This window comes from Olea europaea, chromosome 5 (assembly GCF_002742605.1).
Source record: "Olea europaea var. sylvestris chromosome 5, O_europaea_v1, whole genome shotgun sequence".
Classification (NCBI taxonomy): domain Eukaryota; kingdom Viridiplantae; phylum Streptophyta; class Magnoliopsida; order Lamiales; family Oleaceae; genus Olea; species Olea europaea.
In genome coordinates, this window is record NC_036241.1 from 15889969 (window position 1) to 15909038 (window position 19070).

At 32.9% G+C, this 19070-nt stretch overlaps 2 protein-coding genes across 2 annotated transcripts; both read left to right on the plus strand.

The window, feature by feature from the left end:
* The first annotated feature begins 1816 nt into the window (after positions 1–1816).
* On the plus strand, positions 1817–4278 carry LOC111394309. Its single transcript, XM_023020058.1, has 4 exons — positions 1817–2053; positions 2308–3054; positions 4137–4172; positions 4267–4278. The coding sequence occupies exons 1-4, from the start codon at positions 1817–1819 to the stop codon at positions 4276–4278; spliced, it is 1032 nt and encodes a 343-aa protein (XP_022875826.1).
* A 9614-nt stretch (positions 4279–13892) lies between these two features.
* On the plus strand, positions 13893–17885 carry LOC111394310 (deacetylvindoline O-acetyltransferase-like). Its single transcript, XM_023020059.1, has 5 exons — positions 13893–13949; positions 14295–14384; positions 17230–17301; positions 17366–17607; positions 17657–17885. Exons 1-5 carry the CDS (start codon positions 13893–13895, stop codon positions 17883–17885), a joined length of 690 nt encoding a protein of 229 aa, XP_022875827.1.
* The last annotated feature ends 1185 nt before the right edge of the window (positions 17886–19070 follow it).

Sequence of the window (19070 nt, forward strand, 5' to 3'; positions counted from 1 at the left end):
AAGAAGCCCTAGAATTGACCAACAAAATCGTATTTAAATGGCCAAAAATCTTCTAAGGTAAAATTGCGGAAGAAGTCTTGAAATTTATGCTAAATAGGTAAAATTGCCAAGTTAAAAGGCAGCGCGCGCCGCCGTGAGACATTTTGGTCTTGGTAAATCATGAACTACTTCCCGCGCGAGCACCATAATAAGCTTGCGCGCGAGCGCAGACTTTCTTCATTTCCTTTTCCGACTTAGTCCTCTATTGAATTACACACAGTGCCCCTTCAACTTTGATCATGTATAGTCTAGTCCTCAAATTTTGACTTTTCTTTCAATCACGCCCTCCAAAAATTGCAACCTTAGATCCCCAACTTTTGGCACTTGTGGACTTTGATCTCCAACTTCACATTTTTGTGCGCTTTTGGCCCCATTTTCACTCACTTTTGGCTTGTTCTCTTTCCTTGGGTAATTTTTAGCCTACAAAAGCAAATGTTAGTTAATTGTGAGTAGAATTTCGTTTATTTTATCAATTATAAGCATATTTAGGTATTAAATAAGTGTGCAAAACACACTTATCAGTAATTCATATACAACTCATTCCTGATTTAGTGTTTTCAATTTAGGGATTTTTGGTTTAGGAATTTAGCGATTTTCGATTTAGGGCTTTCTTAGTTATATGTGAATTGATTTAGGAAGATTGAAACTTTGTTTGAATATGATTTAGAAGAAGAAACTAGTTTAGGGATTTCTAATCTTGTCGATTTTTTGTTTGTATCATTTTTGGACAAATACTTTAAACGTAAATTTACGCTTTCCTGTGATGAGCAAAGTGAAAGGAATGTTCGAGAGAAAATGAACGAATATAATGTTGATGTTGATGTTAGAGATGTTGGGGATATTGGAAATGTTCATGTTGCACGACTTTCCTTGGATCTTGGATTAAGAGTTCCAATACATAATTATGATGTTGATGTTCGAGATGTGATTCGAAGAGCATATGTGCAAAGGGCTTCTTGTCACCCTTGCAATCATGCGTTTCCACCCACAAGAATTGATAACAAAGACATGTGATTTTGTGTTTCGTGGTATAATGGGTAACAAAAGATGTAGTTTTTTGCTTTTACAGCTATCTTTTCAGTTCGAGTGGTGGTTCTTTTGTTAAAGACGAATTCTCAAATTGGAAAATGAAAGAATATATTAGAAAACACATTGGGACTTCAAGTAGTGCACAAAATTAAGCTCGGATCAAATATGAAATGTTCAAGAATAAAAAACAAAGCACTCGAACCTATCTCGTTAAGCAATTGCATCAAGCTCGAAAAGATTATCGAATTCGATTGAATGCATCCATTGATTGTATTAGATTTTTTCTACAACAAGAGCTGACATTTCGTGGACATTATGAATCTGAAGATTCAAACAATTAGGGAAATTTTCTTGAACTATTGCATTGGTTATGTGATCTTTATACTGAGATTAAGGCCGTTGCTTTGATGAATGCACCCGAGAATTTCAAATTAACATCTCCAAGAGTGCAAAAGGATATTGTGAGTGCTATTGCTTCTGAATGTCTACATGTGATTATCAAAGATGTTCGTGATAATTTCTTCTCAATTTTAGTTTATGAATCTCGAGGCATTTCAGTGAAGGAGCAAATGTCAGTTTTCATTCGTTATGTGAAGAATGGGTGTCTATTGGAACATTTTATTGGTGTCATTCATGTTTTGAGTACTACAGCTACCTTACTTAAAGCTGCAATTGATCAATTATTCTCTATGCACAACTTAAGCATATCTAATTTGAGAGGTCAGGGATATGATGGAGCTAGTAATAGATGAGTGAGTATAATGACCTCAAAACACTTATTTTGAAAGAAAACCTTCGTGCTCACTACATTCATTGCTTTGCTCATCAAGTACAACTAACTCTTGTAGACGTGGCACAAAAACATCCAAAGATTGAAACTTTCTTCACTATGGTACACAAATTGGTGAATGTTGTTGGGGGATCAGCTAAACGAAGTGATCATTTTCGAGAGAACCGAAAATTGAAAATTCTTAAATCACTCAGTGTTGGTGAAATATCAAGCGGACCGAGTCTCAATCAAGAAATTACACTTCAGCGTCGCTGGTGATACATGTTGGGGCTCTCACTTTAATTGTTTAATTAACTTAATTGTCATGTTTTCAACCATAGTCGACGTTATTGAGATGATTGCTACTGACACTACAAGTATCAGAACAAGAGGTGATGCATGTATCTCATTGAAATTGATGTTAAGATTTGAATTTGCATTTAATCTACATCTTATGAAAAATATTTTAGGGGATTACAAATGAATTGTCGAGGGCATTACAAAGAAAAGATCAAGATATTGTCAATGCTATAAGATTAATGGAAATATGTAAAGCCCAGCTCCAAACCATGAGGGATGATGGATGGGATTCTTTTTTTGGACTGGTTTGTTCATTATGTGAAACTCACAATATCAATGTTCCCGATATGAATGATATGTTCATAACTCTAGATCATTCACAACGTGAGACAGTCACAAATTTACATCATTTTTGTGTAGAAATATTTTATGCCGTCATTGATATGCAACTTCGAGAGTTGAATGATCGTTTTTCTGAGGTAAATAGTGATTTTCTCCTTTGTGTTGCGTGTTTGTCACCAAATAATTCATTTATTACTTTTGATAAGACCAAAGTGATGCGACTATGTCAGTATTATTCGGTAGATTTTGATGCAGCAAATATCATAGAACTTGATAATCAACTAGATACATATATTCTTGATATGTGTACTTCTGAAGACTTGGAAGGACTGCAAAGCATTAGTGCTCTTGCGCAGAAGTTGGTCGCGAAGAATAAACATGAGGTGTATCCATTAGTTTACAAGCTTTTGACATTAGCTTTAGTTCTTTTTGTGGCTACTGTTGTAGTTGAGAGAGCATTTTCTGCGATGACTTACGTCAAAAATCGTCTACACAACCGAATTGGAGATCAATGGGTGAATGATAGTTTGATTGCATACATTGGGAAAGATGTTTTTGACAAGATTGAAAATGATGTAATTAGTGAACGTTATCAAAGTATGAGAACACATAGACAACAATTGTAATAAGATATTTCTTATTTTTATTTTTCATCATTTTTTTGAAAGTTTGATCGTGAACCCCTAAACTAAAATGTCTGCATCCACCCCTACATAGATCGATTTCAAAATCTGAGCCAAGAACATGGATTTGTCCTACTTCTTCCATCTTTCTTATTTTCGAGTGATTTTTTCAAATTATTCTTGTGTAATTTAATTATAAGAAAGTCAGACTAAGTTTTCATTGTGTTGGATGAATGATGAACCCAATTATTTTTTTTTTAATTCAAGACAAAGAATTTAGTATTTCATGATTTTTATGATTGGTTTTGCATTCTCATTGAACTATATGATTGTTTGATCACCAATTAGATAGCAAGCTGCTTTTTGTGGTGTAGGAATACTCACAATAAGTCTAGAATGCGGCATAATCACACATGAGCAATAGGTGTTAGGAATAATATCTATGGCATGTGAAGTCACGTGTGGTAAATCCTGTGAATCGCATGTTTTTTTATATGAATTCGGACTAGGAATATAATCGGATCGTGGTAAACATAGGTTTAATATATCTTGGAAAATAATATTGAATAAAAGTAGATTATCAATTATTTTGAATGCACGAATTTACTATATTACGAATTAACAATTTAATTAAATGATAATAGGGAGATTCACGATTCTAATACAAACATTCACATATTAGATAAATAGCTTATTTGATTTGTTAGTTTAGGATTAGTATAGAAAATATATAAATCACAACTCTTTTGATATCACCACACCTCGAATTTGATAAAAACTATTGAACTAGATATTAGACCCTATTCATCGTGGAAACGATATTCTTTAACTCACAAATTTTATTACTTGTACAACGATCTCGTACGCTTACAAATTTTCTACGAACAAATTTTTGGCACCATTGCTGGGGAATAATGAATTTAATTTCAATTTAGTAGTTTATATTAGATTAGATTTTTATTTTTTGTGTGTTTTTTTTTTTTTGTTGATTTTGGTTACCCGCCATGATTTCTCTTATTTGGTATTCTTTCCAGGTGCCATTCAGCAATTCATTTAGGATTTTGACGCTGGTATGTTAGAAAGATTTTTATAATAAATAATCTCGACATGAACTACAAGAAAGAAGATATCTATTGTGAATTCTGATATGGGTGCATTATACAGGCTACTGCTTGAATACATGCACTAATCCCTATCAACTTAAACTCTTACAATTTAAACAATATTTAAAATGTTGAAAACTAGTAATTGACATATCTTTTAAATGCTGCATGCCTATGGGTGAGTGTATTCCTTTTGCCACTCTTGTGGGGTATCGGATCATGAGGCAAGGCAAATGAGGCCCTGGCCTTAGGCCCAAGACCATACGGGGCCTAATTTTAGTCCAAATTTATTTTTTGTCTTCAAAACGGTAGGTTTTGATGAATTTTATCAATGGGTGTCTATAAATATTCATGTTGTTATCTTATTTTTATACAAAAACTTGGTAAAGATAGATATTTATGTGATTGTATTTGTTGAATCCATGTCGTCATCTTATTTTTGTACAAAAACTTTGTGAAGATATTACTACATTTCACAATTCTTTCATTCAAGATCTGCTTTAAAAGGTACAGAAAGTAGTATTTTAATATATAAGTAAATTTTTAATTTTAGTTGATAATAAATCTTTAGTCAATTATGCTGATTTCTTAATCTGGACTTCCACACTTGGTACAAGTTCCTTCACTCTATGATTAAATCTTTGGTTTTGTTATTTTATAATATAAATCTTTTCTATAATATATTTTATTGTTATTTTAATGTTAGTTTTAAGTTTACAATAGGTCGCATAATACACTGTTGAATTTTGTACTTATGTTGATTTCGCTAGGGACCTAATTTGTGGAATTCGCTTCGGGCCCCGACAATCACAAGACCAACCCTGCTTGTGGGATTTGGTTATTCTGTGTTAAACGAGGAGGTACTTGTGATGTGAACCCCGTAACAACGTTGACTACGAAATTCACAACTAGATTGTTAGAACCCCAGAAAAGCCAATTAAGAGGTTTGAGAGTTTGAACCCGAATCAATGAACCAAAAAACCCAACAAGATCAAAGCTTGAAAGACCCTTTGATCACATGATTAAGACCCGTACCCGGATGTAGAACGCCACAAGATTGTAACTCTTAATAAGTTCCAATTGTTCAATGAAGAACGACGTGAAGAAAGCAAATTGCCTCTCTTTATTGAATTCTCTCAAAATAATGTTGTGTGTAATGTTTTTCAATGAAAATAAACCTATTTATATGTAGAAATCCAGAAACTAATTCTAATAGAAATAAAACTCTAATGAAGATCTAGAAACTAATTCTAAAAGGAATAAAACTCTAATCCTAGTTTAAAACGGATTTAAAAATTACAAGAATATTGTTTATAATAAAATTCTAATGAAATGAGGAAAGTTCGCGTCGAAAAAGGAAAATCTCGTCAATTATGCGACCGCATAGTTATTAATTTGGCCTTCAACTTTTGTTGCTTGTATCATGTTGATCCAATTCACTTCGACTCTCGACCCCAACATGAAAGTTGCCCCGTTTTGCGTTTTGAACAATGTTTTGTCAATTGTTTGTTGAATGAACAATCCCATCGCTTGTTTTACTCGTTTTGCCCTCGATCGCGTCATCAGTCCGCCTTCAATTATCAATGGGTCTCACTCCAAACTTGTCTTCTTCAAGCTTAACTCTTCAATCACATCAACTTGCAAAATACTACATTGATCTTGCCAAATTGGATGAAAACAAACTATATGTGGGAGATGGCATATTCTGGTATGAATTTAAAAGGTGGGGGTATAATATTCTCGAAAAGTATGAAAGATGAGAGTTTCAATTGCCCGTAGATTTAAATTGTGAACTGGCCATTCAATCTGAGGAGATATCAATTATAGAAGATGAGAGCAAAGAGGATTAAAGTTCAATTACAAATGAACATAATGAAGAGGAGGTAATTAATGAATGAGACGTTAACCCACATTCTATCGACATCATTTACCGCCGTATCATTTAATTTGTAATTAAGCCCGAAGAGGAGAAAGAAGTCTACATAGTTGAATTTGAATCGGATAAGATATGCAAGTCATATCACATTCGAGGAGGCAGTATTGAAATTGGTAAAAACAGCAAAGAGTGGATCAAAGTCAAAATAATCAAACTATGGAGAATCCTTGTTTTTTGACATATTGATTTGCAATTAATGAGATTTACCTAAATTAAAGAGATGACGATAGTATAAAAATTCAACATAGGTCACACACTTGAAAAGAGCGAAAATAATAAGTTTGGGGTGTGTGAAGTTTAAGAGTGATAAAAGAATGTATTTGACCATTGAGAGTTGGGAATTGAAACTACCCGTGAATTCATGATGTTATGCTTAATTCTTCACACACACACACACACACACACGTCAATTTTACATTGGAAAATAGATTTTAATTTCTGTATTGTAATTTTGAAGCAGTACATAGATTTGATTAGGGGTGGGCGCGGGTCGGTTCGGTTCGGTTCTAAAGAGAACCAAACCGAACCAAACTTTTTAGGTATTTAGTAAATGGAACCGTCGGGTCCAAATATAATTATGGAACCGTTCGGGTTCGGTTCCGTTCCGTTCGGTTCTGTACTATAATTAAATTTTTTAACATTTATAACAACATTATATAAAAACAACTATTGATACATTCAATGGTTTTTGAATGTCAGAGACTAGTAAACTAACTTGTTTAAATGATCGCTATGATCAAAGCTTCGGTCGACGGAAGTCACAGTTTCGATCGGAGGTCACAGTGTCGGCCGACGATTGTATAGGTTTTGGAATATTAGCGAGGCTACGAGAGTGAGTGCGAGAGTCGAGACAATGTTATGCACTTTAGTGTAGGTGTTTAAGGTTATTTAGTGGATTTGATCTTGTTTGGCTAAGAAATGAAACAATAAAATGGGTAATTGGGCCAAAAATTAAAAATTAGAAATGAAACAAATTATTGGGCCAAAAATTTGGATTTAGAAATCGTTAATTTGTTAATTTGTTTAGAAAAAATTAAAATTAAAATAATTTGATTTACTAAATATAAAAAAAATTAGAAAGATTCGGTTCTTGGTCTAGAACCGAGAATCGAACCGTACCCGTCGGTTCTCAATTCAGATACCCATTCGGGTATTTAATTTGACAAGAACTGTTGGGTTCGGTTCGGTCGGTTCGGTTCGGGAGATTTGCCCAGCCCTAGATGTGATACTATGATTTCAATCCTGAGATAAAAAGTCAGGTTAGCTAGCTAAATCTTTTTGCATTGCTTGATTGACTGGTCACCAATTTGGTAATTTAGCACTGCGTCTTTGTATGTTTGTTAGGTTTTAATTTTGTTTGAGGACAAATAAAGATTCAAGTTTGGGAGTTTGATAAGTATAGTTTATACACTTATTCGAGGTCTTAAAAGATGATATTTTACTGTTCTTTCGATAAAATACTACCTAACTTATGTTATATTATATTTTATAGGTAAATATCAATGTTTGATGAAGAATTGGAGAAAAGAATGCAAAAGGAGTGAAAAATGGCGTGATCCAAAAGTTAGGATGTAAATTGTAAACACTTCATAGATGAGAGGGCAACAAAATGAAGATAAAAAATGCCAAAGGATACAATTGAAAGATAAAGGAACAAGATTACAAGAGAAAGGGGCTGAAATGAAGCAAATTCAAAGTTCAAGGGCTAAAGTGCAAATACTCAAAAGTTGTGTCGAACCTCATGATGAAGATTTGAGAGTGTTAGAGGTCAAGTGAATGAGAAAATAAGTCAAATGGATGAAATATAGTTAAAGTATTATCACAAATCAATTTCTAGCCGAAGAAGTTATGCTACAAATTTTAAGCCTCAACTTGAGATCCATTTTCCAGATAGCAAACATTCGAATTGAAAATATTATATATAAAGTAATTTTAGCTCTTTGAGTTATCCTTTTAACACACTTCAAATCACCTCAATCGAATATCGGAGGAGAAAGATATGATCAATATACTGAAAACTGTCCAGCGAAAAAAGTATATCTAAGCGATCGCATAGTATTAATTCAATGCATCCGTATTCATGCCTTTAGTGCTTCCGAGACCCGTTATGATTTCTTCTATGCGATTGTTTCCATTTATACTATGCAACCGTATAGTACTTTTCCGAGGTGAGATTTTGTTTTCTTTTCTAATTGAAACTCTGCTTTGGTAACAATCTTTTGGATATCCTTTAAATACTATAATGCATTCAGAACAGGGGAAACCTAATCTTTATCATTGAAAACCTCCATTCGACCCAAATTTCATCATCTTCTACATATTTTGGAGGCGAATAACAAATCTATACATCAATTCAAGGCAAATTATACAATGATTTTGAAAATTCATAGACCAATTTCAAGATTTGAGCCTAGAACATGGATTTCTCCTACTTCTTTCATCTTTCTTATTTTAGGGTGATTTTTTCAAATTATTTTTATGTGATTTAATTATAAGAATGTTTAGTTTTTCATTGTATTGGATGAATGATGAACCTCTATTGTTTGTTTATTTTAATTCAAGACAATTTTCATGATGTTTCTTGATTGATTTTGCATTTTCATTGAACTATTTGATTGCTTGATCACCATTTAGATTGTAAGTTGCTTGTTTTAGTGTAAGAATATTTACAATAAGTGTAGAACGCGACAAAATCAACACATGGACAATAAGTATTGGGAATAAAATATATGGCATGTGCAATAACGTGTGATAAATTCTGCTAATCATGCATATATTTCATATGAATTCGGTAGGAATAGGATCAGGTCGTATTAAACATAAGTTTAATATATCTTGGAAAAAAATATTGAATAAAGTGGATAATCGATTGTCTTGAATGCATGAATTTACTAGATTACGAATTAAGAATTGAACTAAATGACAATAGGAGTATTCACGATTCCAATACAAATATTTACATATTAAATAAATAGTTTATTTGATTTGTTAATTTAGGATTAGTATAGAAAATATACAAATCACAACTCTTTTGATATCTCCACGCCTCGAATTTGATAAAAACTATTGAACTAGATATTAGACCTTATTCTTCATGGGAATACTCTTAACTCACAAATCCTATTACTTGTACAATGATCCCGTACCCTTGTGGGCTTTTTACGAACAAAAATTTAGGCCAATAAAGAAGTTTGTTTGGAAATGGGATAATTGTTGGGTTGTATGCTGATAAGTGTATTTTATACCCCCTTATTCGGGGCCTAAATTATCGATATTTGGTAGTTCTTTCTAAAAATATATCCTAAATTATTGTATTTTATATTATGTAGGTAAAACTTTTGAACGAAGAATTGGAAGAAACAAAGGAAAAATCAAGGAAAAGTGTGAAATCGAAAGTATGGGGATCAACTTGCAACAATTCAATAGTTGACTCGAACCACAAAGCAAAGATCAAATTTGCAAAAGGTTCAATTGGATGCAATTGGAGCCAAAGGAACAAAATATAGCCGAAGTATTCTTACAAATCAATTTATAGCTAGAAAAAGTTATATTCCGAATTTTTAGTCTGAACTTGAGACTCATTTTTCGGATATCGAACATTCAAATTGAGGAAATTTTATTACTAGGAGAATTGTATCCCTTTGAATTATTTTTCTAAAGTACTTTGAATCACCTCAATCGGATAGCAGGAGAGAAATTTATGACCAAAATATCGAAAATTGTTCAATGCGAATGGACGAATGTCGGGGGCAATTCGTGACGTGCATGTGACACTCTATTTTCACCAACCTGAGAACCATTTGGCTCAATGGCAAGCGCGATAGTTATGTCGGTGCGGGCTATTTTTGCAAGCGAATAGAAAGTTCCCTTTTCGATTCAAATTCAACATTGCAAGGATTGTTACGAGATATTTGACCTAAACTCAACCTATATAGATACCTGGATGTCTCCTACGTAAACTCTCCCCTCTTGTACACAATACATATACTTCAAATGCATAAAATTTTTCAACATTCATCCATTCAAATCATAAAAAATCAAGTGCTATTTGTTGAAGAACTATGAAGAATTCATAGGGCTTTGCAAGAATTTAATCAAGGGAAGTTCTACCTGGATTTTTGGGCAAAAATTTGAAGACTAATTCAAGATTCATCAAGAACTTTGTGAAGAAAGTCAAGAAGTTCAAGATCCTTATTCTTTTATTCAATTTTATTGATTTCCGGGTGATGTATTCTCAAACAAAGATTATTTCCTGTAATTTTGCTATGTTAGGCTAACTTCCTAGATGCTAAGATATAGGTGAACCCTTGTTATACTGTTTTGATATTACTTAATTATTTTGACACCTAAGTTTGTTTGTCGATGGGATGTTTATTATTATTTTCACCGTATTCTTCAATTAATTAGCTACTAATTGAGATGATATGTTAGAATTGGTTGTTATCGAGAAAAACAATAGGTTTTTAGTTGAAATAATAAGTATTGTAAAGTTCGATAGGGGATGAAAATATACATCTATGCTTTATACGATTTTTACAGGTGTTCTAGAGCTTTTAATGAATTTTTCCATGTTCGCATTCTTCATCGAGATGGTTATGGAGAGAGGTTTTCAATTAATCTTAGAACATTAATCAACAACTCTTCACAACTCTTCACACATATTTGTGAAAATGGTTAATTGTATTGAAAATGGATTAACAAGGGAGATTCAACGTCTTAGCATTGTTCTCACATATTAGATTAAAAAAAAAAAACTCATTTGATTTAACCTTAAAAATAGATGGTTTATTCATAGATTAGAATAAATATGTCTAAACTTGCTTGCTATTCGATTACAAATTTTATTAGTTTTAACTTAATTAATCTCTTAGTTATCATGGATTCGACACTCTATTCACCATTTTATTACTTGATTACAATATCATACACTTGCGAAATTTCAAAAGGTCAAGTGTTTGGCGCCGTTACGGGGACTATAGTATTTAATTAGCCATCGTTTGAGCCTCATTAAATTTATAATACATTTTTCTCTCTTTTCTTTTTAACTACAAATTCCCCAGTAAAAAAAATAATTTCATTCTTTTTCAACCACATACTTTCCAAAAAAATACTATTCCAAAAATTAAAAGATCAAATAATAGGGGTCAAACAGGGGCTTAGTTTTAGTTAAGCCTCATTCTTCTAAAAATTCATTTTTTTTTTCAAAACTCATTTTCAATCAAAAATTCTTCAATAAAATAATATTACATGTAATCCTAAAACTTTTTCTTAATTTTTAATCACATGTTTTTCATCAATCTATTATTCAAATTGCATTCTTTCCCCAACAATAGGGCTCAAACAAGGGCTAATTCTAGCTTTAATTTGAATTTTTACTGCTTTCTTAGTTAGATTTAGTTATTAGACAAATACTATTGTGTTTCTTCCTTTCTTTTTCAGGATCTTTTATGTAAAGTTTGAAACTCGGAGATTTTGCTCAATTTGACCCGAAGATCAAACGAACATTCAGGTTTCGAAGAAGAAAACATTTGGAAGCACAACAAAAACATAAAAAGGGACACATGCCAAAGGAAAATCCAAATCAAATAGCTATTGGAGCTAATCTGGGAACAGCACAACCGAATGTGGTTGCAACTAATGAATATGCTAGGCTAATGGGAGAGTACATAGTTCTTCGAGTTGTGGAGAGCGAATCTAGTATCATGTATCTAGCGTTTGATCAGGCTAACTTCCATCTGAGGACGGATGTCTTCAACATGTTCCAGAATACCTTATAATTTTTTGGAAGAGCAACTGTATGTCCCAACACTCATATCTCAAGGTTTTTGGACATGTGTGCAACCACTGAGTGTCTAGGAGTATCAAGCGATGCAATTTGACTAAGGCTTTTTCCTTACACATTAAGAGACTTAACTAGGGATCCCACCTCATAGCATCATCAGCTAGTACAGTCTAATCTAGGGTTCTTGAATAAATACTTTCCGCCAAAAAGGATTGCTAAACTAGGAGATGATCACTACTTTCACTCAATTGGATTCAGAATGTTGTTACGAAGTGTGGGAAAGGTAAGAGTGGCTACTCCACCAATGTCCACAGCGTGAATTACAGAAATGGCTTGTAGTACTATATTTCTATGTTGGGCTAAATTCGACAAGCAAGGCTAATGTTGACTTCGCATGTGATAGATCTATTACAAAGAAGCTAGCGGATAAAGTCTATCAAATCATGGAAAATTTGGCATTTACTAAAATGGCCATTTTCCGTTAAAATTTTTGTCAAATACTTTTAGGCAAATAAATGTATCTTAATCCCAGGAGAACTAACATAATAAGATAGAGTAGTATTATAGTCACCCCTCCTCCAATCTTGAGCAAAAAATCTCTTCAATAAGAGTAGGTGGTGGAATCCGTTTAGCCTCTACCAAGTGCTTCTATGTTGTTTCAAACAGTTCCTTCTAGAAAAGCCAAAATATTATGTGCTGAGAGAATTTAATAGTAACTAACATCATATTTCAATAAATTAATAAATACAAACTTCTTTTGCAGTCAAATTTTAATCAGATACAACTACATTAAAAAGTAGTAAAATTTGCCCAACGTATATGCAATCATGAAAGCAGCATTTGTTGTTTATCTCCCGATTTAAAGTCTTTATTAGTTCCCAAAGAACACTCTATTTTAGATATTTGTGAAATTTTAGGCATTATAAATGAAATAAGGATGCTTAAAAAAATACCTTTCTAGCTCTACGTGCATCCAATATGATCTGACGGTGAAACTTAGCAGTGAAAATGGTGTCCATATTGCAGCATTTGTGCGTATACAAACTCAACATCATCCTACCTCTTCACCGCAGCACATGCATCTAACATTGTGTTGAATGAGTGAATATCAGGTAGAATTCTATCTTTATAATCCTATTTCTAGTAAACTGGGTTGCCATTTTCCAATAATTTTAGAAACAATAGTTTGGTTTCTTCGAACATCCCGTGATCCAAGAAAGCTTTCAACATTATTTGTCTGATGGCACACTACTTGAACACTTAAGAAAGTGGGAAATCGTGATTAAGTTAGTAAGAATAATTATAATGAGAAAATGATCATTTATGCTCGTACCTAATTATTGAATCTCGGATGGGAATAAATACATGTATGGCAAGTTAGATGAAAGTATTATAGATTTATTGACTTATATGATTTAATATATTCCAAGAGTTCAGTCTTTTTTCTTTAGTGGAAAAAAAAGAAAAAAAAAGAGCAAAGACTAATTATTGGATTGGATGGTTTAGAGTCTACTAAACATTATCTAATTATTGAAGTTAGGATAATAAATATCCGATCAGGTCTCTGTAGTAGCTCTATAAAGTATTGAGATAGTACTGGGCATAATTGTAATTACAATAATATTTTGTACTTAGTTATAGTTTCTATAAAAGTTGAAAATTTAATTATAACTATAACTAAGGTTCTAGGACTATGAATATAATTAAGTGTAAACTAATTGGATGTGGACTTTAATCAAAATTCCTATAATTAAGATTTCTACTTGAAATTGGAATTATTATTGTACATGGACCGGAACATCTTTATCTTTATAAATAGAGACTAGATGAACATAGAAATTCTATAACAATCATAATACAATAATTCCATAGTGATCAAATTTTGGATAGCGAAAATAGAGAGAATAATTATTTTCTTACTTTATTCAATTATCCAGTCCACGAATTAGTTTTATGATTTAGTTAAAAGATGTGTTCACTCATCGGTATAGTCTCGACTTTCGAGAATACCACAGAAGATTTTGAGGTTTGGAGCATTAAGTTTTTGGAATTAAAAAGCTTAAGCTCATGATTCAGAATTAATTTAAGAGTTAATTATTGAATTTAGGTAAAAATTTGAATCATTTGTTCTTGATATTACATACACATAAACATTTTGACGATCTTGTTTATTGAATTAAATAAAATTCTCAATTTTCAAGTAATTCTACTTCTACACTTTGACAATAATAATATTAGAAAATGGGTAACAGACTAATTCTAATATCAGGTCGAGCCATATTTTTAAAAAAAAAATGAAAATGACACCTAAGACTATTTTCAAGTTTTCATTTCACAAATAAGATTTTAAGTTTTGTCTTTCATAATTCAGGTTATAATCACAATCAAGCGCAGGACCACTGCTCAAAGTAGTGAGCTCATGTTGCTGCACAAAGCAAAGATGCTGCGAGTAGTCGTCGTGGTAATGAACTCATTGTGTGGTTCTTGGTGGTGGGACAACTAGTTTATATTTTCAATAGGACATTTAGTAGAGCTTGGTCGGGATTTTCCATCAAGGCTTTTCAAAATTTGTGAGAATCGATGATGCTTTGGTAAGTAAAATGGTGGTTGTTAGTGGTGGCGGGTAGTTTGAAAATGCCGGTGATGGTGCAGATGGTAATGGTGCTAGTTGTGGGTGGTGGTAGGGCTGGCAGTGATTTTTGAAGTGGCGCAGCAATTCGTTCATATCAATGGTGAAGTGGGTTTTGTTTGGGTTGGGTTAGGATGGGGTGGAGTGAAAAATGTTTCTGATCAATTTTGAGTGATTGTGATCAATAAAATGGTTAATTTATGATAAATAAAATAGATAAATTGTGACCAATAAATAATATGTGACCTACAAAATATGATATTGCAACTAAATTTGTAATCGTGACTCTCTATTTGTTAAGATGTAACCAATTAATTTGATAATTTGCGACCGTTAAAGAAGTTGTGACCTATAAAATCAATGATTCGTGATTGAGAAATAATACGTTGCCTATTAAATTAATAATTTGTGATCAATAAATAAGTGGAGTTTTGTGACCTATAAAATATGTGATTTGTGATCGAGAAATAATATGTTGCCTATTAAATTAATAATTTGTGATCAATAAATAAGTTGACTCTTGTGACCTATAAAATATGTGATTTGTGATCTATGATCGATAAATAAAACATGATGAATTAATTTGATAATTTACAATTGATAATTTGGAATTGATTAATTTGATAAACTTACCTAAGTTGGATAATTCCACACAAAGACAAGAAATATACATTTTTGCAAAAATTTTATTGGCCAATAAATTTTTGACACATAACCTACTATATTTATTTCAAAAGTGCATATGTCAAATAAAAATTAATGCTATTTTTCTCATTGACACGGAAACGTTGAGAATTACATTTCAAGTGTAGAGAAATGTTATGTTCGAAATGAAGTGTCATTCTAGATATTTAAAATGTCGAGAACATTTAATATTATGATTTGACATGTGTAATTTTAAAATATAAACGGGATTCAAACATCGAGAATGACATTTGAAATGTCAATAACATCATTTTACTATAGATTCTCATTCTCATGGAAGCTACTTCTCGAAATCCACAATAAATTGAAAAAATAAATAAATTGCTTCTTTTTTTTTATTAAGGGCATAACAGAAAGTTTAGTGCTATATTTAAAAAGTGGACATTTTTCAATTGACACCCATGAAATTAGACGTTTTTTTAAAATACCCCATATTTATTTGATAATTCTTGTTCCCCCAATAATTAACTTTGACACAAATAAATAAAAATATGAAATTTAATTCTTATTTTCACTTTGATCCCTCAATCATATCACTACAACATTTTTAATAATTAAAAGAATTATGCGATTCGGCACAATAGGTGTCAAACATCAGTTTAAGTGGCAACTGTATGACATTAAACAATGAATTCATTTAAATACAATGTCACATGATTCATTTAATTGAATCTATCAAATGATATAATCTAGAATGTTATTCTAGGCTAGACAACATTGTTCTAATTGAAATTATGGTTCTTAAAACTTCTTTCATAATTTAAACTTTAATCCTTAATTTTCTTTGAATCGCTAAACTGCATCCTACTTGACTTTCCTCAAATAATAAATCTTAGATATTATTATTTGCACTCTGATAATATTTTCTTTACCAATGGGAAAGTTTTGATAATTTGTCCTTAGGTCCATCATCCATGTACTTTCTAACAATTTTCTATTAGACCCAAAAGCTTCTTGATTTCTTGTACATGCCAAATATCGTACTCTAGTCAGGAGAATTATTCTTGTTAGTTAGGAAATATTTCAAGTTGACTTTTCCATTTCATGGTTACGCGCCATGGCTGTGTGACTAAAGGAATTTTTGTAATTCCTCATTACATGAATCTTTGTGTTTAAATTAGTTTGAGGTTCCATTTTCGAAACTCTTTTTGAGAGATGATTCTGAGTCAAATACATTAAAAAAATTTCATTTCAAAGATTTCATTAATGTATACTTTGTAAATAATTTAAAATTATAAAATTTCGACAAACACTCAAGTCTTACCAGTACCTCAAAATTGACTGTCTGGTTGGACTAATAAGGACATTGGTACTCAATCCAACTTTTCAATTTCAGTCAAAAAAGTCCCATAATAAATCATAATTTCTGATTTCATCCCTCAATAATTGATTTAAATCCCGACTTTCATCTTATTTTCCAATTAAAAGAAATTTTAATAAGTAAAATTTTTTGAAGGATCACTATGGAAGTACTAAGTGTTGTATGCTTTGGATACTGGTATGACGCGTGTTCACAAACTCAAGAATTGTTGCTACATAAAGGAGTAATGTTGGTTAGTACCAATCTAGATAGTTACATTTATAGGTTCAATTAAATAAAATATATAACTTTGTATTTAAATGAATTTATCATTTAATATTATATAATTGCCACATAAATTAATACTCAAGACGAGTGATCAGAATAGGAATTACTCTATAAATATTGTGGCCATAGATCCAGGTTTTCTTCAAACCACAATGACAATAAAAATTGAGATTATATCAAGAGAGAACATTAAGCCCTCTTCACCTCCGAACCTTCAAGTTTTCCCTGCTAGATCAGACCATTCCATCCTATTTCAACCCGTTGACCTCTATTTTTTTCCGGATTCTGCACCTTCGAGCGATGCCACGGGATTTCTTTCCCAAAGAACTCTTGTTCTGAAGAAGTCCCTTTCTCTGATTTTAACTCGCTTCTACCCATTTGCAGGAATCATCGGAGAAAGTTTCTCTGTCGACTGCAATGATGGAGGAGTCCCTTTTGCTGTGGCCAAAGTTAAAGGTCAGTTATCAGATTTTCCCAAAAACCCTGATCTGGATTTGGTCAAAGCTTCCTTCCAAACGAGTTGAGTTGGGCTCCGCCGGGGACTAATGTTTTGAAGATACAAGCAAACCATTTTGATTGTGGTGGAATGGTCATCGGCTTAACTGGTTCACATGCAGTTGCGGGTGGAATAACTATATGCTCATTTCTTAAAGCATGGGCTGCAACTGCTGCTGGAGTTCTAACATTTATTGAAGCACAATGTCCCAATTACATTGCTCCGTCTCTCTTTCCACCAAATGATAAAATTGCAGAAGAATCTTTGTTTTCTAATTTTCATCCATTTCTAATCACGGGGAACTGCGTATTAAAGAGATGTGTTCGATTCATCGGCCATATCAACTCTTAAGGCGAAATCACTCGGTTCACGTGTTCAAGTCATGACAGCATTAATCTGGAAATGTTTCATGGCTGCTTGTGCAGCTGCAAATAATTTGCCATCTCTAATGGTGCATGCAGTGGACCTGAGAAGTAGAGCTGTGCCACCCTTCTCCGAAAACTGTTTTGGCAACTTCTTATATATTGCAGCAGCAGCAGCTTAAAGCATGAACCATACTGACCATTATCAAGCGAATTTGATGACAAAAGTGAGGGAATCAATACGACGAATTGACAGCAACTTCGTGAAAAGAATGCAGGGTGACGAAGGGTTGATTGGCTACATTAAAAATCTTGAAGAGACTAATGCATTGATTCCTGGAGAGGCTAATTGTTTGAATTTCAGTTGTTGGTGCAATTTTGGTTTATATGATATTGACTTTGGTTGGGGGAAGCCCATATGGGTTGCAAATTATGTGTCTACGGATTCCTGCAACTCTCCAAAGCTCAACGATGTCATGTTTCTCGACACCAGAGATGGCAAGGGCATGGAAGTATATGTGACTCTTGAAGAACAGTATGCTGCAGCATTAGACAAAATTGAGGAGCTTCGGTCCCTCATATCAATTAATCCAAGTCCACTGGAATCGAAGCATTTGTGAAAAGTGGCTTTCAATCCGGGGTTCGGTTTCTGTTGGAGATGACAGTAGAATTTTCGTACTGGGAATGAATGAATAAAGGGTGCTTATGTAATGTCATAATTGAAATGGATATTTTTCCCTCTAAATTCTCTCTATTCCATCATTCCTATTTGTTAGTCAATTTGTTGTCAAACGACTTCCCCGAACTATGATGTAACCTCGGTTTTATTATCAATCGGCTTTGGCCATATGATTGACTAGTACATCGACACAATTATCAAGACAACACAATCCACATTTATGTGGACTGTTCGAAGCAACCTATTTTAAATAGTGTTGCTCACGGTTCACCCCATTTCTTTGGAAGGCTATATTATTAATTTGAACCCCACTTAAATTGAGTCGAGCCTTGTTTTGGTCCACAATTTAACCAACCTAACTTACCTATTTTGGACATTTACTTGGCATATAATCCCATCTTCCTCTCAGCCTCCATGGAGTGTGCCTAATTTTCTCTCTTTGTGAGACTTTCTTCTTGGCTTCTTGCTTCACTTCACTGTGACCTTTGTGGTTAATTTTTAGTGGGCATATCATTGGACTTCATCTCCCCAACCTAGAGCAACCGGAAGTGGGGCGGCGGTAGTGGTGGTTTTGGAGTTGTCTCAACCTTGGTGGTGTCGATGAATTGGTAAACTGAGCCCGATTTTGTATTTGGAGTTCGGTGGAAATCATCTCTACATCTGGTATCAGAGCCGGAGTAACCTTTCC

Bases quoted from the DNA above. Each gene is read 5' to 3' on its own strand.
- LOC111394309 (XM_023020058.1), top strand. From the start codon at position 1,817: ATGAGTGAGTATAATGACCTCAAAACACTTATTTTGAAAGAAAACCTT. The intron at 2,054-2,307 runs GTTGGTGAAATA...AAAATATTTTAG, and splicing joins AAATTCTTAAATCACTCAGT to GGGATTACAAATGAATTGTC. The intron at 3,055-4,136 runs GTAATTAGTGAA...TATTCTTTCCAG, and splicing joins TTGACAAGATTGAAAATGAT to GTGCCATTCAGCAATTCATT.
- LOC111394310 (XM_023020059.1), top strand. From the start codon at position 13,893: ATGTGTTCACTCATCGGTATAGTCTCGACTTTCGAGAATACCACAGAA. The intron at 17,302-17,365 runs GTCAGTTATCAG...CTTCCAAACGAG, and splicing joins TGCTGTGGCCAAAGTTAAAG to TTGAGTTGGGCTCCGCCGGG. The intron at 17,608-17,656 runs GTTTTCTAATTT...TGCGTATTAAAG, and splicing joins AAAATTGCAGAAGAATCTTT to AGATGTGTTCGATTCATCGG.